This window comes from Ochotona curzoniae, unplaced genomic scaffold, assembly GCF_017591425.1.
Source record: "Ochotona curzoniae isolate NIBS_2020 unplaced genomic scaffold, NIBS_Ocur_1.0 scaffold_3208, whole genome shotgun sequence".
Lineage (NCBI taxonomy): Eukaryota > Metazoa > Chordata > Mammalia > Lagomorpha > Ochotonidae > Ochotona > Ochotona curzoniae.
In genome coordinates this window covers 28,358,576-28,380,924 of record NW_024467106.1, presented here as the reverse complement: position 1 = coordinate 28,380,924, position 22,349 = coordinate 28,358,576, and the positions used below count along the sequence as shown (strand labels likewise).

The window sequence follows — 22,349 nt, the reverse complement described above, 5'->3', positions numbered from 1 at the left end:
ATGGGTCCAGGAAAGGCCTGTCTTATACTGATCCAGAGGACTCTGGCATTTTTGAGATCCAGAACAGCTGTGTCTCGGCCACGGTCAATGCCCTACCTGTACCGTCCACGCCTGCCCCCAGACACACCTGCTGCTCCTGCTTCCTGCTCACCTCTCAGTTAGGTATTGGAACAACGCTTGCTGCTTTCTGGTGTAGCAGAAGTGGCTTTGGCTCCTCTAAGCCCAGCAAAGCATATAAACAATTATATTTAACTTTTAGGAGGGAATTAATTGGCAGTATTACTTTATGGTGGGGGTGGGGTGGGAGCGGCGGTCCTGGGAGCAACCAAGCCCAGGACGGGTATATTCTCCTCAAGGAAGCCAAGGCTTCAACAGGTGCTAGGACTGAGCCAAGGTCACACGGCTGGCACAGGCAAGGCTGGGACTTGAAGCACTTGCGACATTAGAAACCTGGGCTCTGCCACCATCCCTCTGTGCTAGCTGTCCCTCCAGAGTGATCAGAGGTCCTTACCTGGTGCAGAGGGATGACAAGGAAGGCGCCCCCACCGGCACACTCAGTCACGACGGCAATGAAGTGGGGGTTCACGGCACAGAAATGGTTGTCGTGCACGCTGCGGGTGATGGGCACGGAGTCATAGCAATTCTCCTTGCTGGCTGGTTTGCCGAAGACGTGCCGGAACTTGGAGCTCCGGTACTGGGGGTGCCATGACATCTGTGAGAGATAAATAGAACTGGTAAGTTGAGGCTCCCAGACCCTGATCCATCTGGGGAGAACCGCAAGGGTCTCTAAGAGGGTGGGGCTGGAGCAGCAGTTGGGGGGTCCCACGCGGTAGGTAACTCAGTGTGTTCTAGGCTGTAAGGAGAGTGTGTATTTAGCAAGCAGGGAGTGCTTCCCAGAGGAGGGTACATGTGAGCTGAAAGTTGGGTAGAATCTGGCTCTGTAGACAAGACCAGGAAGAGCTGGGAAGCACCCCAGGGGAAGGGAGTAGCTTGAGAGACGCCCCAAGGTGGAAGGGAACATGGGGTGTTTGGGGAAAGCTGTGGGATGAGTAGCGTTGGCAAGGAGCTTTACACACCTGCCATCACACACATGCGTGAACAGGATGGTGGGCATGAGCAGGGGGCACTCAAGCCTGAGAGGTGCACAGGGCCAGATCACGAGTGGCCTGTCAGAGGGGCCTGGGGCACGCCGTACCTTGTGGCGTTCCTCTCGATGCCTGCCCCGGCTCACATCACCCTTCTCTATGCCCCATTCGCTGCTGTCCCCAGGGTCAAAGCTAAGGTCAGTCTGGCATTCCAGGCCTCCTTGATGGATCTCAGTCTACACTCTAAGACTGGCGGGTTCTTGCTCGCCCTAGATGCTACTAAGCAGCTTCCTGTCCACCTGCTGTGGTGTTTCCGGTCCTTAGGCTCTCACTCCTGGCCTTGCCCAGCTCCACAAATTCAAGTCCGTTCCTTCCCTAGCTCCAGAGTCACTTCCTCCAGAGAATCCTCCTGGACACCCCAGCTAGCCACCCCTCCACAGCTGTCTCTCCTCTTGACCTTTGCCCTAGACTCCATCCACCTGGGGTCAGGGTTTGGTGTCAGGGTCTTTTCTCCCTAATAGCTTGCAGGTTCTCTGACAGTCCTTGGACAACCCGCCGTCCCTGACTGCCATGAGTGCCCAGCGCTGTGTCTGTATACCCCAGACCCCTGAGCTGCATGGTGAGATGCAGACAAGGGAGCTTCGAGAACTACTTGGAACATGGAATTAAAAAAAAAACTCATTTGGATGCAAAAATATGTTTTGAGGGACTGGTATGGTGGTACAGTAAGACTGCCTGAAAACCAGGATCCCCATATGGGCGCCAGTTTAAGTCCTGGCTGCTTCACTCCCAAGTCAACGTCCAGAGATGCGCCTGGAAAAGCAGCAGAAGATGGCCCAGGTGCTTCAGTCTCTGCACCCACGTGGGAGACCCAGACGAAGCTCCTGGCCCCAGTATCTGGTCAGGCTAGCCCAAGAAGTTTGAGAATGTTTGGGGAGTGAATTAGCAGATGGAAGATCTCTGTTTCTCCTTCTCTCTGTGTAACTTTGCCTTTCCAATAAATGCACCTTTTACAAATGTGTTTTGAATCTAAGCACAATTATTACACAATATGCACTTCCCAAAAACTTTCCAGAGCCCTTCCCCATTTGGCTGGGTCCCCACTTGTCCAAGAAGGTACTTGCCCATTCTGGTGGCTGGCAGGAGGAGTGAGGAGAGACTGTTCTGTCATCTTCTAGACACACGACCAGACCACAAACTTGGGTAGATCCCAGCCATCAGAGGGCTGGCCTAGTCCAAGGCCTTCTGAGCACAGGGGCCTGTGACACCCACATGTCTTGGTTCCTGGCCCCAATCATGGCTGTGTTCACCAGGATTACAACACAGGAAGCAGCGAATGGACTAACAAATACCCATCTGCTCCCAGAAATGAGTTAAGAATTACAGAAATCAGGTACAACAGCCCACTGGCTAAATCCTTGCCTAGCACGTGCTGGGATCCCATACGGGCACCAGTTTGTGTTGCACCTGCTTCAGTTCCTATATCCAGGTGCATGCTTGTGGCTGGGAAAAGCAGTAGAGGATGGCCCAGTGCCTCGGGACCCTGCACCCACATGGGAGACCCGGAAGAAGCTCCTGCCTTTGGATTGGCTCAGCTCTGGCCGTGGAAGCCACTTGGGGAGTGAACCAGTGAATGGAAGATCTTTCTTTCTTGTCTCTCCTTCTCTCTGTAAATCTGAGTGTCTCATAAAAATAAATAAATCTTTTTTTAAAAAAAACCAAGAATTTCAGAAATCTAGAAGATACAGAATAGTCAGAAACTAAAAATACACAGTAAGAAATAGGGACACAGGGAAAGTGCAGGAAAAAGATCACCCAAGGTGTTGAGGAGCGTTAAGCTATTAAGTATGCTGCCAGGGCCTTCACACAGAGGAGGTGGCGTGCACATGTGGTGCTGAGCTTCCTATCAGTAAATTCAACAATGGAAACAGGCTCAGGGAGGGATGCAGCCAGGGTCTGTTTTATCTGCATTGGTTAGGAAGGCCTTCTTGGAACAGCAAGAACCATACTATACTCTCCCTAGGGTCTTAGCAAGTAGGCGGCAGCTGAGGAAGGAATTTGGACTTGGGCTGGGAGAAGGAAAGTGGCGGTGGGAGGATGCAGGTGAGCAGGCATTAGTTCTGGCCCATGGACCACGGTAGGAAGTAGTGTGTATCACCCCCAGCCGAAGCACCTGACACCTGCCTGCCAGCCTTGGGCACCCTTGTTTTTGGCTGCAGGCAAGAGAAAGGAAGCCAAAGAGGACACAGAACCCAGATGCCCTGAGGTGGAACTTGCACTTGGAGAGCGGTGAAGGGGGAATGAGAGGATCTCACTGAATTTCAGAGATGTTTGTTCGTGTGAAAGGGAAAGACAGAGCAAGAAAGAACTCCCATCTTGGGGTTCACTCCCTGTAACACCTGCACCCTCCAGGCCAGGTGGAAGGCAGCAGCCTGCTGTGCAGCTCTCCCACATGGGAGACAGGGACTCAAACACTGGAGCCCTTACGCCTACCACCCAGGGTGCACATCAGCAGGAAGCAAGCACCAGCGAGTGGAGCAGGCACACAAACCCAGGGACATGTTAGAGCAAGTGAGAGGCCACAGTCACGTGAGGGAAGTGTTAGGGCAAGTAAGGGACATGTTAGAGCAAGTGAGAGGCCACAGTCACCCGGGCAGACAGGCATAGGCACACACTTGTACCTGAGTACACATGGTGTACTGTGTGTATATGGGAGGAAGGGCTAGCCACAGCAGCCATGGCCAGCCTGACCTTTAGTCATCAACAATCCTGGTCCCCTGGCCATGCCCTGTACCACCAGTCTACTCCCTGTGGGGACTCCCCTAACTCCCTCACAGCCCCCCATCCCCTGCCTCCGGCTCAGGCTGATGCCCAAGGGGCAGCTCCCACCCAGGAAGAAAGTGGAAGCCTCAAAAAGCCAATGGCCACAGCTTCCAGGAGCTCCTGGTCACCTTCAGGGCAATAAGAACTCAACTCTGAGTGCTCCCTAGGGACCAGGCTCCATCCCCAGCATAAGAGCAAAACAGGCTGGTGCAGGGGGAGCCAGCTGGCAGGGCCGTACAGTAGTCATGACCATCAATAACACCTGCTCCACCCTGGCCCTTAGTCCACCACCAAGCTTCTTCCTACCATGTGGCCACGGGAGGAAAGTTATAGCAGCAGGGGGTGGGGTGGCACACCAAGGTGTGCCTGGGTTGTGTGAGCTAAGTGTCAGGCTGTGTGCGTGGCATATGTGAGTGTCCTTGTGATCTCAGCGGAGTACATGTATGTGTGCACCTGTGGGCCGTGTGTGCTGATGCATGCGCAACTTTCATGACTCAGCATTCAGAGGACAGGTGCCAGCCTGCCAGGAAGTCTGCAAGGGGACCCGCGCCCCTGGGCTGGGCCAGGTCTCTCACAGGCCACTTGTCTGGTCCTGCCCTGTTCCAGCAGGTTAGCTGGGCCCGTGCCAAAGGTGAGGCTGGCTCTGGCAAGCATGGCAGATCTGATGCTCTGCCCCACCTTGGCTTCTGCCATGCCTAGCGGGCCTGCTGCCATGGGATCAGGCTCCACGGCTGTGAGTTCCCTCCCCCTGCAGTAAAAGGACTGAGTCACCTTTGGGTTCAACCTTGCTTGGAGTTGGTTTCTCAATGCTTGACAGCAGAGTGGCTCGCCTGGCTGTCCCATCCCCTGTAACTTTCCTGGCAGATGGGGGCAGGGGAGTGGTTATGGTCCCCATTTGTTGACAAAAACACTGAGGTACAAGGGAGGTGACTTGAGCAAAATAGTATGTGTGGGGAGCAGGCACTGTGGCGTGGCAGGTTAATCCTCCACCTGTGACATAAGCATCCCACCTGGGCACTGGTTCAAGTCCTGGTTGCTCTACTTCTGGCCAGTTCCTTGTTAATGGCTTGGGAAAATACATGGGCCCCTGCACCCACTTGGGAAACCTGGAAGAAGCTCCTGGTTGCAGATTGGACCAACCCTGGCTTTTTAGTCCTCTGGGGAGTGAACCAGTGGATGGAAGACCTCTTTATCTCCTCTTTGTTAATTCTTCCTTTCCAATAAAAATACATAAGCCTTGGGGAAAAAATAGCATGTGTGAGAGTAAGGGATGTGGAAGTGGAGGCGGAGTGCTCTTCCTGCTATGCCAGTGTATTTCTGTGACAATCAAGTTGTGTTGTATGTAGGAAAGATGGTGGGGAGGATAGAGACAGAGAGAGAGAGACAGAAAGAAAGAGAGATTTTGGTGTTCATTCCCAAAGGCCTCCCCTTGCGTGTCCAGCCCTTAAAGCAGTGCAGGACAAGGGTTAGCTGCAGGTGACTGGAGCACTTTACAAACTGGGTGTGGCCCAAGCCAGCAGCACGGATTATTAACTGCGCTGCCTGTGGCCTCGGGGAGAGAACGGAATGCCCCAATTTGGTCTTTGGACGTCTGGGAGGAGGAGGAATCTGGCACAGCCACCGTTTCCCCACAAGTCTGTGGCTTCGCCTAGGAGAGTCAAAGGACATAGGATTTGTATGATTTTTTTTCTTCTCTTACAATCTGACGTTGTGGGCTCATGGAGCTATCCCCATAAGTGCCTGTGGAGGGTGTGAGGATTAGAACTGTAAATCACCCAGTCATTATATTAATAAATTAAAAAAAAAATTCCGGGAGAGGAGAGGATACTATATGTGAAGGCGATCTGCAAAAACTAGAAACACAAGCAGCAGGGAGCTACAATGGCTCCCCATGCTGATGGCCAGCCTACCTGCTTCATCTACACCCTGGCCAGGCCCCTGACCTGGATCAGAAAGCTCTTCACTAACCAAACTAGGGTCCAGATGGGGCTCCAATGCACCCCAGGGGGAGGCAGAACTTCTGGCCCAGGAGGCCATAGCCTATCTGGGGTTCACCGGCAGTTTCCCAGGGAGTCTTCCTGCTCCTCAGGCACCCCGTGGCCACCTTCCTTCCCAGGATGCCTTGAGTCCCTCTCTCTGCTGCTAACACAAGGCTGGGCCATCTTCCAACACAAGGTGTTACGGGGTCTGGAGTGACAGCCAGTGTGGTGCAGGACCTAGGGGGTCTTTCCCTGTCTGGGTCATTCTCCTTCCCTCTTTCAAAGCAAGGAGACTGGGTCATGCTCCAGAGAAGCTGGGGGGACTGACTGTCCTGGATTGTCTGGGCTTGGGAATGGGGTGGGATGCAGAACTTTGAGTGTTAACCCTGGGGACATGCCAGGCAGGCAGGCAGGCAGGAACAAGTTGGTCCCTCCTCCAACAAGGCCTCCAGAAATTGGATTTTGCATGACAGTTCTCTTATAGAACCTGGACAGCTTGCCTGTGTAGAGAAGCTTCTAGAAATGACTCCAACTGACACCTTGGGCAAGTGAACAGGGGATTCCAGTGCAGAAAACTCTAAGAATGCCTATGATGACTTGGATGTCACCTGGGCCCCAGTCCTGGCTGCTTACCATGAGCTGGGGGCAGGATTTGTGGCCCACCTCCACACTGCTTGTACCTCCCAGGGACAAGGCCAAGGGCAGGTGCTGTGATGTGCTCCATCCCCACCCTGGGGGCAGTGACAGCACAGGGTAGTGGCTTGCAGCTGTGTTGGAAACACCTAAGTCAAATGTGGACCCTAGGATTTCTCCAACTCCCCAAGGACTCCCATGGGCATGGGGAGCAAGAACAGAAATGTCACATGATTGTGATGTGGTGGTTCCTGAAGCATAGTCCCAAGCTCCAGATGCCAACCACCCAACACATGGGATCACTGGGCAGCCTGTTAAGTTCCCAGATCATAAGAATCACAGACCTCCACCCCCTTGAGGGTGGGGCTCAGCAGGTGACAGAGACACAAGTGATGGTGCAACGGATGGAGCAGGGTCAGGGACACCTGAACTCGCTCGCCAATCTCTGCACACACCCATAGGTGTTTCTCTAAAGCAGAAAGACTGGTCAACTTCTGATGATCAGTAAGCCAATGAAAATGTGCTCCACACAGCCAGGGGGCTCCAATCCAACACAGCATGGTGAGTGTGAGCAGGGTCTCAGGTGGACACCACTGGGCCACAGGTGTCATGGAGGGAAGGTGTGGAGAAGGCAGAGCCCTTGTACTCCATGGGTGGAGATGAGACACGTTGTAGGACCCTGAGAAAGAAGCACAGCAGGCTGCTCAGAAACATAAAGATAGCATCACCACAGGGGCCAGCAATTCTGCTCCTGAGCATACAGCGGAAAGCGGGTCTCCAAGAGGTACCATCTGCTCCTGTTGATAGTGGCACCAGCTACCACAGCCACCGTTCAGAATAGACCCAGTAGGCCACTGGCGCATGAACGAAGAAGCAAAATCTATCTGTTCAAAAGCATGCCACTCAACCTTAAAAAGGCTAGAGCGGGGGACCCACTGTGAGTCAGCTCCAGAACATGGACCAGGATTCCAGGAGGTGGAGTGGAGAATGGGGGGCTGCCAGGGACTTAGGGGGCTGCTTCATGGGCACAGGGGTTAGTCCTCAAAGATTAAGAGTTACAGCAATATGGATGTGCCCCATTCCACTGCGCCTTCAGGGTTCACATTTGATGTCATCACAATGAAGATCAAGCAGAAGCTCTGGCTTCTTCAACTGGTGACAAGGAAAAATGACCACAACAGATCAAGAGAGACGGAAGGGGGCAGCATTCAGCACAGCAGCGGGACAGCTACATTACATATCAGGGTACCCAGGGGTAAGTTCTGGCTCCACTTCTGATTCCAGCTCCCTGTTAATGCACCTAAGAGGTGGGTGACGGCTAAGGAGTTGGGACCTGGATGGAGTTGCCTGCTCCTGACTTAGTTTTGGCCACTGTGGGTATCTGGGAATGAAGTGGTGGACGAGACCCCTCTCTCTGTCTGACTCTCTCTGCCTTTCAAATAAATTATTATTATTATTTTGGCAGGGGTAAGGGGTAGGCCATAGCACAGTAGGTTAAGTCTCAGACTGTAGTGCCAGCATTCCATGTGGGTGCTGGTTTGAGTCCCAGCTACTCCACTTCTGATCCAGCTCTCTGCTTATGGCAGTGAAAGATGGCCCAAGTCCTTGGGCCCCTGCACCCATGTAGGAGACCTAGAAGAAGCCATTACTGCTGCCTCCCAGGGTCTGCATTCGCAGGAAGCCAGGACAGCAGCCAGAGCCAGGAATCAAACCCAGGTACTCAGATGGAAAGCGTGAGCATCTCAGCACCTGCTGGCTCAGCACAGCAGCCTGGCAGCTTGACCGCCAGGCTTTTCACCATGGTCCTGTGTGACACAGAAGCCTCTCTTGTCCCACATGGCTTCTAACAGAGGTAAAAATTAGTTCAAATGAAATCAAATGTGAAGTGTGGTGCCTTGTTCAGCGAGTCCCATTCCCACAGTCCAACAGCCACATGCAACTATGGGGATCCCAAAGCACAGTGTGATCAGAGGACATGCCTGTCGCTGCAAACAGTACTGCTGTTCCCTGAAGCAGCCCCTCTTTGGAACCCTCCTCCCCAAGGATTTCAAACCACAAATAACCATGACCTCACAGTCCTCCCCTCTATCCAGGCATCATTTCATCTTTACAGATGGGGAAACTGAGGTGCTAAGGGGTCATGTCCACCTACCCAAGATGGCCCAGCTCTCTAGTGGCTGACCTGCAGTCTCCTGGCAGGGGGCCAGGCCACACTCTGCCAGAGACCATGCCCTGGTGCTTGAGCAAGGCAAGCCATGTGGCCCCTAGAGGGTGCTTGGCACACATGCAGTGACATTGCCACGGTCCCTGCTGTGTGTGCAGGTCACTAAGTCCAGTATAGCCTATGCATTGAGGGTTCAGTGTGTTGCAGAGCTAAGAAAAAAAAAAAAGCCAAAACAATCAAACTAATAAAAAACCGGAAAGTGCAGAGCTGCAGACAGAGACACAGAAAGGCCTGGGAGAAAAGCAAAGCACCCCTGAGGCGCTGGGAGAACGGGCAGAAAACAGGCTGGGCAGGTGGGGTGGGGTGGGCTGCGGGGGATGGGTGTGTGTGCAGGGCCAGGCTGGGGCAGCGGGGAAGCAGCAGCACATGACCCTGAGACAATCTGACCGTTCTGGGCATGGAGCTGGAGGGGCAGCCAGCAGCCTGTGCTGTCCCTGGGCCTCTCGCCCCTGCCCGACCTCCCTCCCTCCCCATCCTCTCAGCCAGCACAGATGCCTCCCCGTGGGCCCGCAGGAAACACAGATTGAGTCAGAGGCGGCCAAGAAAGAGCCTCTTCTCTTCCTGATCAGATTAGGCCTGAGCGAATGCCTGTTCTGACATCTGACACTGCCCAGAGCCAGGGTCCCTGGGTTGGACGCCTCAGACACAGCTTGACCTCTCCTGACCCCGGGGGCTTCCCAGCATGCCCTCCCCAACCCTGGTCCCCACAGGCCCTCCACCCTGGCCGAGGCCTCAGCAGCCTGCTCCTTGGGGACTCATCAGTTCATCTCCCATCTGCCCCTGCTCACACTCTTAAATCTCACCCAGGTCCTCCTGTATCCTCACTGGAAAGTCGCCTGCTGGACTTGGTTCTGAGGGTCCCTGTTTCTCTCTGATCTCCCTCTCATTTACAAGCCAAGTACCAGGTTAACGGCCTGGATCTACCTAGTCTCCAGTTCATGCACCTTGGCAGGCTCATATTTGTGAAAGAGAACCCTAATACCCACTTCAGAGGCTGGCAGGCTGAGATGTGCAAAGCACCCAGCCCAGGGCAGGCATGGGTTTGCCTGCTCCCTTCCGTGCCCTACCCTTCCTCACGCTGGCTGTGCACACCCACAGACCTGAGGCACCTGCCCCTGTCTGCCACCAGCCTCTCCCGAGCCCTCCCAGGGGGCTTCTTGAAGCCCCTCTCCTAGCAGTTGTGCCAGTCAAACCAGAAACCCTTAATTCTGACTGATTTGTTTGACGACCTTGGACAAACCTCATCCCCTCAGGTTTTCTGATTTTTCATCTGTACAATGGCAACAGCCTCCTCACCACACTGTGAGGGCAATCAGCTGTGGGCTCTGCCACAGCACCTGGCAGACACACCTGGGACGGGGATGCGGCCAGAGGGGCAGGTGGAGCCATCCACCTGTGGGCAGGACCTTTTGGACTTTCTGGAGACAGAGAACTGCTCTCCTGATTATTCACTCATACCAAGCCCTGACTCGAATCCCGGGCGGGTTTATTGACCCACAATCTCCCTAGGTGGCAGTTTCGAGCTACAAGGGTCACAGGGACTTTCCAAGCAGCCTGCAGGAAGTCGCGAATCTGGAGCCTCCGCTTCTGGCTCGCTGTCCCTGGCACGGTTTCTGGGTCCATCTTTGGACAGCAGGGCACACTAAAGTCCAGAGAGGGGGAGTGCCATGCATGGGGCCCGTTGTAGAAGTCAGAGGCTCAGGGTCCTGGGATCAGCCTGTGGTCTTGCATTCCACTGCCAGTACTTGCTCTGCCAGGTGCAGTACCTCAGCCAGCCAGTCTTCCTGGGTAACCTCTGAAGGGGGGGGGGCATGCCGGGTGCTGTAAGGGAGAGGCAGGGATGCCCAGACCAGGTCGGTTTGACGGGAGAGACTGGCATGTAAGCCGCAAGCTGAATCCGGAAGGAACTTACAGTGTGGGGGAAGGGAGCAGGTGTCTAGGCTGGACTGGACTCAGGGCAGGGTGGGGCAGAGTAGTGGGGCGACTGGATGAGGCCCTGAATGCCAACCACGCCAAGGATGAGGGACGAGACACCTGAGACGGCCAGCGGCCTCCCAGGTTTTAAGCCCTGAGGGCGTGGCCTGGTCACAGCTGAAGCAGATTTAGTCCCTGTGACTTGGAAGCCAGAACTCTGGGGCTGGCTGCTAGATGTACTGGTTTTCTTTGCTCCACAAGGGTCTTGCAGTAAACTCACAGGTAGACTGTTTGCAGGCCCGGAACCCACAGGCAGGAGATTCTGAGGCCTCCCTCACTCAGGCTTGAGAAGAACATGGAACATGACCGCCCTGGGACAGGAATTCCCCCAACACAGGACCAAGAGGGGATGGGGAATTCCTTTCTGCTCCTCTCCTGCCTGCTTATCGCCACGGAGACACAGGCCACTGTTCCAGTGGCCTTCAGCTCCCCAGGCAGGGCACTGCGGCATGGCGGGACGTGAAGGGGCAGGCAGCCGTCTCCAGCCTGCCTGTGTTCAGGCTGGGAGTGTGGGCCATGAGGGCCGGGGCATCAATGGACTGACTACTCAGGCTGCCAGCACCAGGACCAGGACAGATGTCGGTACTCTTGTTCAAACAGGCACCCTGCTGCAGGCTGGCAGTGAGGGCAGGTGCCCGCATTTAACAATTCTCTGCAGTAGGGGCTGACAGCCTGGCACCTGCAGGGTGGACAACCACCCACAGGGTTCTAACCACATTCAAACAGGTGCAGACAGAACCTGAGAATGTGCTTTTCTTACAAGTTCCCAGGTGGCTGACTGTGGGGACCACTCTTCCCGCAGATCTGCTCATGCTGTAACTAAGCCCCTTCCTGCTCCACCACTCATTTCACCCACTCAGGCACCCTTGGGTTGGGGGAACCTTGCCCATTCCAGAGATGTGCTGAGAGCACTCAGCTCACAGCATGGCGCAGCTTTTCTCAGTGAACGCCAAGCACTCTGGGGATGCATGATCAGCCACCTCCTGAATCGGTGGGGCTCAGGACTGTGAGCCAGGCTTTCTATTCTCTCCAACATCCTTCACATCAGACAACCTAAGGCCCGAGGCCAGTACACAGCCACCTGCAAACGAGGCAGCCGCCATAGAGTGGCGCGTGTCCCTGATGGCTTCCCCAGCTGAACAGCAAGCAGCTCCCTGCAGACACCCTGGCCTTCTCTAGATCTTGATGCCATGTCTGCACAAGCTCTCACCACAGCAAGTAATTCATAGTGCACATAGCTCTAGCACTTCGTACGTCCTCAAATAAAAACAGAGCAAGGGAGCCAGTTCATGTCCCGGCTGTTCCACTTCCCACCAAGCTCCCTGCTTGCAGTCTGGGAAAACAGTACAGGATGGTCCAGAGCCTTGGGACCCTGTACCTGGTGAGAGACCTAGAAGCAGCTCCTGGCTTCTGATCAGCCCTGTTCCAGCCATTGTGGCCATTTGGGGAGTGAACCAGCGGATAGAAGATCTTTGTTTCTCCTTTTGGTAACTCTGCCTTTCCAGTAAAAATAAGTAAATCCTTAAAACAAAACAAAGCAGGCCCAGCGCATTAGTCCAGCTGCTAAAGTCCTCGCCTTGCATACGCAGGGAATCCCATATAGGCACCAGTTCTAATCCTGGCAGTTCTGCTTCCCAACCAGCTCCCTGCTTGTGGCCTGGGAAAGCAACTGATGATGGCCCAAGGCCTTGGGATTGATCCTGCACCCATGTGGGAGACCTGGAAAAGGCTCCTGGCTCCTGACTTCAGATGGGCTCAGCTCCGGCCACTGCAGTTACTTGAGGAGTGAATCAGTGGATGGAAGATCTTCCTCTCTTTCTTTCCTCCTCTCTGTATATCTGACTTTCCAATTAAAAAAAAATATATATATATATTTAAAAATTAGAAAATAAAACAAAGCAAAGCAAAACAAAACAAAAACCGAACAAACAGCTCATCAGTGCCGTAGTACTTAGTAGGTCCACAATAAATAGGGGACCCGGGGAACCCCCGACCAGGAGCAGCAGCAGATTGTACCTCAGGTCCTCATCTACCAGCTGGAATCAGCACGAGGGCCGACAGCCCCCCTTAGGAGTGCTAGGAGGAGCCAGTGAACTTATGCATCCCTCAGGTCTGCTGGCTGTGCCTTGCACACACAGCCCCTGGTGCTCAGGTAAAACCCATAGCGGCCGAAGCAGCTACTGCACAAAGCTTATGCAGGCAGATGCAAGAAAGGAACCGCCACGCTGCAGATCAGACAGATAAGAACCGTGATGCTGTCTCTTGCATATTGTGCTCAACGAAATACAGGAAGGATTTGGCCACACTCCCCGCCATGACTACTTGCTTCTGGTCTCCCGTTGACCTCCCATCTCTCAGCCCTTCCTTATCCTTGGCCTTGGTTTCTGCCATGCCTTCAGGGTCAGGTGCTAGCTCTCCCTTTCTCTCTGGCTTCTCAGGGCCTCCAGCAAAGATCACACTACTTCCCCAGGCTCCTAGCACAGCCCCGGCTGTTGTGGCCGGCTGGAGAGTGAGCCAGCAGATGGAAGATTTCTGTCTCTGTCTTAACCCCCTTCTCTCTGTCACTGCCTTTCAAACAAATACATCTTCAAAAAGGAAACCGAAAGTGTGTGGGGCTTCAAATGGGGCTTCCAGATTGAGCCAGAAGACAAGGACCCTCATTCCTCTCTGCAGCACCTCTCACAGATCTCAAAAGTTGGGTAGCGGTAGGGTTCATCTGTGCCCGGGAGCATTCCCTCCCCCTGGGTGAGTACAGCGGCAGCCTGTGCCCCGCCCCAGCCCTCGGTGCTGACAGATGATGGAAAGCCCCGCTTGGATCTAATCCAATTTCCGGCCAGATCCACTGAGTCTCCAACTGTCTTCTTGCTGGATGACAGCCGGGCCAAGAAGCAGACACGATATACCAGGAGTGCCAGAGCCCAGAGCCCTGAGCAGGCAGACAGCCAGCCCGGCTCCATGCCTTGGGTCCCCACCACTACATGGGGACAGTTCAGGGTTTCAGCTGGTGTCATGACAGAAGCACGGAGCTCCCTACTTCTTGAGGAAGACAAGTTAAGCCACCAGGCCTCTCTGAGTAAAAATTTACAGGGATCCCAACCTCTGGCTTCTGTCAGTGGAGCCCCATCAGCCACATCCCTGAGCCTGGGGGGTGGCTCTAACTTACAGAATTTTCTAAGTGATTCAGTTTATCATCGTTTCCCTTTTCAGTCATCTCCCCACTGGCCCCTGCCACCATGATGCTCCAAGCTGTCCCCATTTTTCCTACAGTCTGCTGCCCAGATCACCCTAGCACTCTGCAAAGAGGGGCTGAGAAGCGTTCAAGAGAGCAGGTTCCCCTACTTCTCATGCACACCAAGGACCCTAGAATTTGTGGCTCAGATCCTGAAAACATGAAACAGAAGGGGAAACTGAGTCAGCAAGCCCAGGACTCAGAGGCAGCCAGGGTACCTGCATCCAAAGGTGGGAGGGCTGGATAGCAAACAGAGCAATCTCAACCCACTAGACCAGATGTTGTGGTAGGCACCTGGGGGCAGCAGCAGGCTCAAGTCCCAGAACAGGAGAGCAGGGGGCTCTGAGCTTTTCTGGTCGCCTCCTCTTGCCCAAGGCACCAAAATTTGAGCTTGTCCCCTCTGCAGTAACTTCCATACCAGACAAATGACCGTGACCAGAAGCCTCGAGTCCAACAGCATTGCCCCAGTGCAAAAAAAAAAAGGAAACCACCTAGAACTGCCTTCTGGCCATGCCAGATTCACTTGCCATCACTCTTGTTCCCTTGTCTTGAATTTGTAAACTAGCAGAGCTTGCCAAAAGCGGACCAAAGAATGATGAGACTGAGCCAGATGCAACTAGCTAATCCTCCCTCTTCAAGCAGGCGCCAGTTTGTGTCCCAGCTGCTCCATTTCCCATCCAGTTGTGGCCTGGAAAAGCAGTAGAGGATGCGCCAAAGCCTTGGGACCCTGCATCTGTGTGGGAGACCAGGAAGAGGCTACTGGCTTCGGATCGGTTCAGCTCCAGTCATTGTGGCCACTTGGGGAGTGAGTCAGCAGATGGAAGATCTTTCCCTCTGTCTCTCCTCTCTTTGTAAATCTGCCTTTCCAATTTTAGAAAAAAAATCTTAAAAATAAGACAAAAAAAAAAGGAATAAGGGGGTCCTGCTCACCCCTGCTTTTCTAGAGACTTGTGGCCATGAGACTTGAGGCTGCCCAAGACTCTGGCTGGGGAGGTATCCATGGGGCCATACCCAGGAACTGTGGGTAAAGCTGTGACATTTCTCCAGCATGCACTGGAGCCTCTTGCACCATGGGAATAGAAGATGAGTGATCCAAAGAAGAAATTCAGGTCACAAGGATGGGTAGCAACAGGTGCAGAACAAGGACTGAGAAAGGCCCGACTTATCTCAGGGACCCTGGCTGGTTAGGGAGCAGGACCTGGAGATATTTAGAGACTAAAACCAGCTGTCCAATGGACATGGTCCTCTTACTGGACATCAGGCAGATCCCTATCCATGTGCCTCTCTTCTTCATCCTGCAGCCTCAGTTGGCTCATTTGTGAATGGGACTAATCAAGCCCAGTTCCTATACACCACACCTGACGACTGTGCAGTGGCCCCTTCTTTTACCTGGAAAGTTCTGTCTGTCTTTGGCAGTGCCCCCTGGGACTCAGCGACTTGGTGTCCCTGTGCAGATGCAGTCTATACCTGGCTTGGTGGTGGGCAGCTGTGGACACGGGTCCTGTGTCTTGTAAGGCAACAACCTGACGTCTCTCCCCATCTCCATGGCTCTGCCTCCCCTGCTCTACATCTCCCCATCTCCTGGCTCCTTCCTGCCTCCTCCTCCAGGCTGTCTTCTTTCCTGACCCTCCTCCCTCTTAAGCTGAAGCCACACTGGAGCTGCAGCTGGCAGCACTGTCTACTCCAAAGCCAAAATGGGCTTCTTTGTTGGACATGTAGGGTCATGGTGTGGCCAAGAAGGATACACGGAAGAGGGGGGACAGGGAGGAAGGAGAAGAGGGGAGGGGAGGGGACAAGAGGCAATGGGAAGCAGCCAACAAGGCGAGTTTCCTCTCCTCTCCTCTCCTCTCCTCTCCTCTCCTCTCCTCTCCTCTCCTCTCCTCTCTCTCTTTCTTTCAAGATTTATTTTATTTTGATTGCAAAGTCAGATATACAGAGAGGATGATATTTTGTTCAATGACTCATTCCCCAAGTCACCACAATGGCCAGAACTAAGCCAATCTGAAGCCAGGAGCTTCTTCCAGGTCTTCCATGTATGTGCAGGCTTTGGGCCATCCTCAACTGCTTTCCCAGGCCACAAGCAGGGAGCTGGATGGGAAGTGTGGCTGCCGGGATTAGAACTGGCACCCATATGGGCTCCCAATGCGTGCAAGGTGAGGATTTTAGCTGTTAGGCTACTGTGCTGGGCCCGGCAAGAGTTTCCTGAAGAATGATTAAAAACCACAACCTGGGCCAGCATTGTAACACAGTGGGCATCCCGTATGGGCGCCAGTTCAAGCCCCAGCTGCTCCACTTCTGATCCAGTTCCCCACTAATGCGTCTGGGAAAGCAGCAGCAGCAGGTGACACACGTGCTTGAGCCCTTGCCTTCTGCGTGGCCCAGTGTGGGCCACTGCGGCCATCTGGAAAGTGAATCAGCAGGTGGAAGGTCTCTCTATAACTCAAATACACGAATCTTATTTGCAATATAATAAAAACCAAGATCACAGCAATTCTGGCTTTTCATCATCACCACGTGCCTGGAATTCTCCACAGTGTTGAGGGTAGGGGGGAAATTCTCCTCTCTTGCCTGGCAGCCACTTCCAGCCCTTCTGCCCTGGTGCCGGCCAATTCCTTATACCACTGCCTTCAGAGTGAGCCAAAGCCCACCAGGCATCACCTCCCTAGCACGCTCCATGGGCTTCCCCACTCCAGTCCCTTGCTCGGGCTGTTTGCTTCCCAGTCTCCCTCTCCAGCACTTTGCCCCACAGCACACAAAGGCCCCCTCTTCCAGGAAGTCTTCCTACTATGCATTACCATCTGTCCCCATCATGGGCCATGACTCCCCTCCCTGGCCTCCGGATTCCTCACTAGACTGTGGACCATGAGTCATCATGTTTTCGTCTACAAAGGAAAATCCAGGGAACCAAGCTCTTAGCAGCTGTGTGCCCTCTGACTCATGCTACGGTCTCTGAGCCTTGTTTCCTGGGCCCTCTCACTTGCCAGTGACTTCCTTTCCTTGACCTCGGCCATCCCTTCCCATCCCAGGCAATGAACTTTAACCCGCCTACTTCTGGTGACCCTCATTTAAATACCGCCAGTAGCCAGCATCCTACTAACCTCCTGTCGCCTGCCAGAGGTCACTAGCCCTGGGACTGTATCCGCAGGGAATCGGTAAAAACAGGCTCAGGCCCAAGGAAGGGACACAAGGACCCATTTCAAATGATACAAGCCATTCAGAGATGCCCAAGTCCGCTGCACACTCAGCTTGACTTGCCCGAAAGGCTAGGAGTGGCCGTGCACGTGGCTGTCTGGGTCTCTGGACATCAGCTTACCCTAACAACCCCTGGGTGTTTTCTCACATCATCTGGCAAAAGCCAAGCCCTGGATGAGCAGGGAGGTCTGAGCTGGGCGAGGGGCAGGGGCAGGTAAATGCACTCCCGAGCAGGCAGGAGGCCCCAGGTGGGAGAGGTTTCTGCCCACTGTGGCCATCCTCTGTGAGGGCCACCCCATCACTCATCCCATTTCCTAACTTTTGGCTCATGGCCACGGCCAATGCTGCTTTCACCTGCTCATTTAGTCTCAGCCACTAACCAACCACTTGGCCCCCGGTCTTTTAAAAATAAGCCAATCTGGCACAGACGTGCAGTGCACTGCTTAGGAAGCCCATGTCACGTGCTGGAGTGTCTGGCTTTGAGTCCCGTTTGGGCTTTGGACTCCAGTTTCCTGTTAACGTGCACCCTGGGACACGGCAGTAACAGTTCAAGTAGCTGGATCTCTGTCTCCCACGTGGGAGTCCTGGATGGCGTTCCTGGCTCAGCACTCGCTATTGTGGACAGTGAGAGAGTGAACTGAACAGATAACAGATCTCGGTCTTTCAAGTAAATAAACAAACCTAAAGCTGGTGCAGTGGCACAGCATATTAAACCATGGCCTGGGATTACTGGCATCCCATATGGAAGCCTGTTCAAGTCCTGGCTGCTCTACTTTGGATCCAGTTCCCTCCTATTATTCCTGGGAAAGCAGGAAAAGATGGCCCAAGGGCTTTGGGGCACTGCCACCCATGTGCCTGGATGGAGCTCCAGGCTAGCCTGGCACAGCCCTGACCACTATGGCCATTTGAGGATTAAGCCAGCAGATGGAAGATCAAGCTCTCTTTCTACCCCAGCCCTTTAAATAAATAAATCTTGGGGCCAGCACAGTAGCTCTACTGGCCAAACCTCCACCCTCTAAGTGTCGGTATTCCATATGGGTGCCTATTTGTGTCCTGGCCACTCTACTCCCCATCCAGCTCCCTGCTTGTGACCTAGAAAAGCAGTGGGGGATGGCTCAAATCCTTGGGACACTGTATCCACATGGGAGACCTGGAAGAAGCTCCTGGTTTGGGATCGACTCAACTCCAGCCGTTGCAACCTTTTAAGAGGCTAAACCAGTGTATGGAGGATCTTTCTGTCTCTCTGCAAATTTGGCTTTTTCAATGAAAATAAATAAAATCTTCAAAACGTAACTAAAAAATAAAATGCAGGATATATACATCTGAGCATAGTCATGATGTGAATGTAGCTCATCCCCTCTAAAACTCAAGGTGCAGTCTGCCGGTCCCAGTAGCTGTGCTGGGAGGCGGAGCCTGCGGGCTTCTCCCTGCAGTGTCCCTGGGTCCTGAGGACAATTGTTGCAAGGGCGCATGCATCCGCCTGTGATTCATACGTTATATTGGCGATGGCTATTACACAAGTTAGCCCGCTCAGGCCCGCTTGACGGGTCTCTGACACAGCCAGAAGCCCCTCACCAGAGGCCAGTGCCACAGAACCAGGAGCTAAACAGACTCTTCTTTCTAAATCCTTAAGGTCTTTTGCTATAGCAACAGAATGGGGGCAGCGGGCCACTCGAGGGCCAGGGCTCCACCTCTCCGGATTCACAGTGCCCAGGAGTCTGAGTGCTTTCAATGCCTCCTCCAGTCTCAGGGTCTTTTGCCTAGCAGCATCTCCAGCTGATTGGCCCTTATTCCTCTTTCAGATCTCAGTCCCCAAGTTCTTTGTTCGGAGCAGCCTTCTGCAGTGACCCTGGGCTGCACTCATTCTTCACCCCCGCCCCCAGCCCCTGGCTCCTACAGGCAGCTGCTTAGGTGTCATGGGATGCCATGACACCTGGGCCATCTCTCCCTTTTGGTCTGCAGCCCATGGGGTAGGGCCTGGCGTTTGCGCTCCTCTGCATGCTTAACACAGGGCTGCGCTTTGCATATTGAATCTGATCAGTACAGGAGCAGAGGTCCTATTTACAAATTAAAAGGGACCTGTGTGGTGGCATAACAACCCAATTCTCTGCCCATTGGGACACCAGTTCTAGTCCTCGCTGCTCCACTTCTGATCTAGTCCCCTGCTTGTGAACTGGAAAAGCAGCAGAAAATGGCCCGTGTGCTTGGGCCCCTGCACCCACATGGGAGACCTGGATTGAAGCTCTTGGCTTCCTGCTTCAAATTGGCTCAGCTCTGGCCGTTGCGGGTATCTGGAGAGTGAACTAGCAGGTGGAAGATCCACCTTTCTTTTCTCTGCAACCCTTTCAAGTAAAAACTAATTTTTTTTTTTACGGAATGATCGGGCTTGCCAGGATTCCGAGTGTGTCTGTGTTTGTGTACTCCCAGGCTTTCTCCAGGATGCACCACAGGCCAAGCCACTCCTGGTAAGGGTGTGAGGCTAAGCCCCAGGCAACCAGCTCTCAAAGTTCCTTGCAGTCGGTTACCGCCCCTCCCCCACTCCCCACAGCACTGGGCTCTCCTACAGCAGCCTTCAAACCTTCTTCCTGCAGGGTGCACACACTCTGCCTCTCCTGGGCCCGGAGGCTTTCCCTCCAAGGGTCTGTAGGAAGACAAAGAGGGGCAATCTGAAAACAGCAGATGCAGACCCCAGCTTGGCCACCTGCTTGAGGCTACGTGACTTCCAGGAGGTGGCAAAACCTCTCAAGGCCTCCCTTTGCAACTGTAAAAAGCAGGCCCACTGTGTCCCTGAGGTCACATGGGGATTCATGGTGGGAGATCATGCCAAGCTACCCCTACAGCAAAGGCATCCTGCCCAGGCTACAAGCATGTCTATGGTCTTGCCATGGAGAAAACACAGGATTTCTAATACTTGGGTTGCTATGCAACTGGAGGGTCCGTGATTCCTGTTAAGACTCAGAGCTTTCTTAGCATTTGCGCATTCTAACATCTCTGACACCAGAGTGCAGGGTAGCTCAACTGCCTGCTGCTGCTTCTCTCTCACAAAACAAAGTATCAAAAAACAAGCCAAAGAAGGGCGGGTCTCACAGTGGATGGATGCTGGCCTTCATGGAGACTCGGTGGTGGTGGCAGCAGTGGCAGCGGACTCAGCGGACTCTCTCCACTGCCGTCGCAGAGGGGCTGTGGAGGTCCCAGGGACCAAACGCCAAGAACGGGCATCATGGAGGAGCAGCGGTCTACCAAGGCGCAGCGTTCAGTCTGGAGCGCCACAGCATCTTGCACTCTTAAAGTGCGGGTCCTTGCCCCTGGATTTGTGCCAGGTGTCTGAGTCCCTCTTAGAGGGTGGCCCCAAGCTCCAGAGGGCCCCTCACCTCTGGCTCTTACCCGGGGCAACCCATGATGCTGCAGGACCCTGGCCCTGGGCAGCCTGGTCACAATGCCACCTGTGCGTGCAGCCACCAGGGAACACCCTGGCTGTGTGTCCAGCAGGAGTCTCTGCACTCCCCCACCGCCCACCCCCAGCACGACTCCCACACTGAGCAGCTATCATTCCACTGCTGCCCACTGTTGTGGAACATTACTCTGGCAGGCCTCCCGGAGTGACCTTTACGCCCTGAGTGACCCCTGCATCCCTGCAGTCTGGGGATGTGTCAGTGGCTTGTTAAACTCTCTCCTTTGTTTTTAGATTATTACACAGACAGACGTTCCACCAACATCATTGCAGAAAATGCTGATCGTGTTCAGAATTGTCAAAACACAGAAAAGACCAAAGGAAATAAAATGCTACAGCCAGGCGATAGTTGGGCATGGCTTCTGGGGAACACTCTATAGTCACCCATGTTGAGGTGGATGCTTTTTCCTCTTCAAACCCAAAGAGAATCAGAACTGGGATGAAGGTCTCTCCTGGGGACACCCCCACTGCTCCCATGAACTCCACCCCCTAGGACAGAGCACCAGTGCTTAGGCCTGATGGCTTTAGGGATTCCCAATCCTGTTCTTCCTCAGAGCCCAGCCCTGGGCAGCCTGCAGAGCCCCCTCCCAGCAGAAGCATCCCTCAGGAACAGTCCTCCCCAGCTCTCAAATCCAGGGGTGAGGCTGTTGGCAGCTGCATCTTTAGAAACAGAGCGGAAGTTCTGCCAATGCCAGCTGTCGTCCTGTACTTCCCTATCAGCCAAGAGTACCGGAAACCTCATCAACAGCAACGCACAGGGGCCTGGGGTTTCAGTTTGCACGCAGCACTTCCGCTCTCTTCTGAGCCCCAAGAACCCATGGAGTAGGCAGAGCAGGTGTGTACCATCTCCACTTTATGGATGAAGAAACTTAAGACTCAGGAAGGGGGCTATGTGTGACTGAGCTCCATGGTCACCCCTGCTGTTCTTCCTGTCAGGTCTGGTCATTTCCAAGGCCCACAAACCACCTGTGCAGGGGGATCTTCCCTGGCCCCATTGCTAACCCAGACTAAGTAGCTGCTCCCTCCTAGAGGGTCACCAGCTCCTGGGACCTCCCAGTCCACACCTGTGTATCCTGGAAGGTGGTGATGGGCTGTGCTGCTCCCCAAGCAGGGACAACCCTTAACAGGGGGTTGTGGGGCGGCAAGCACTGTGACTAAGGAATGCCCACATGGTATCTGCAGTTTCCGGGCGAGGACACCAAGGAATCCAGAAGGGGCAGAGCTTGCCAGAGCACTGCAGGGGCAGCGTCAGGACCCCTTCCTTGGACACGCAGGTGCCCTGTGGTGTAAGACTCCTACGAATGCCCCACTTCCACCACCGGCTGCCTAGGGCTCAATTTGGTTTTCATTTGACCCCAGGCAGGCATGAAGTGCAGATGGGGGTTGGGGTGCCAAACCCTCCATCCCCCCAGCTGGGGCCCAGGGTTGGGCACTCCCACAGCCCCGCCCTAGGCCAGCTGGTCACAGTGAGGCTGGCCCCCTCAGTTGGGGGTTGGTGCCATTATGATGCCATTCTGCAAGTGCAGAGGGAAAGGTCCTGGCCCCAGGGCTGCATCCCTGGCAGCAGGCAGCCCCAGGAGTCAGCTGGCAACAGAACCAACTATTCCGTGCACAGTTGGAGGAGCGGAGACAAGTGCCCGGGGGACCTGTAGCCTTGGCACAGACCCAGCTCTCTCTCTTTTTGCCTTGGCATACCACCCCTCCCAGCTCCGCCCATGAGGGTTGCCCGGGTAAGACACTGGTGGCCAGGGAACACAGG

The 22,349-nt window shown here is 54.2% G+C and overlaps 1 protein-coding gene across 1 annotated transcript in view; it reads right to left on the bottom strand.

The window, feature by feature from the left end:
* The window catches only part of CORO2A (coronin 2A), a 55,253-nt gene that overhangs the window by 28,279 nt on the left and 4,625 nt on the right, over positions 1-22,349 (bottom strand). The window contains exon 2 of the mRNA XM_041004678.1: positions 512-712. Coding sequence (XP_040860612.1) covers positions 512-712 — 201 coding nt within the window. The remainder of the gene's footprint in view (positions 1-511; positions 713-22,349) is intronic.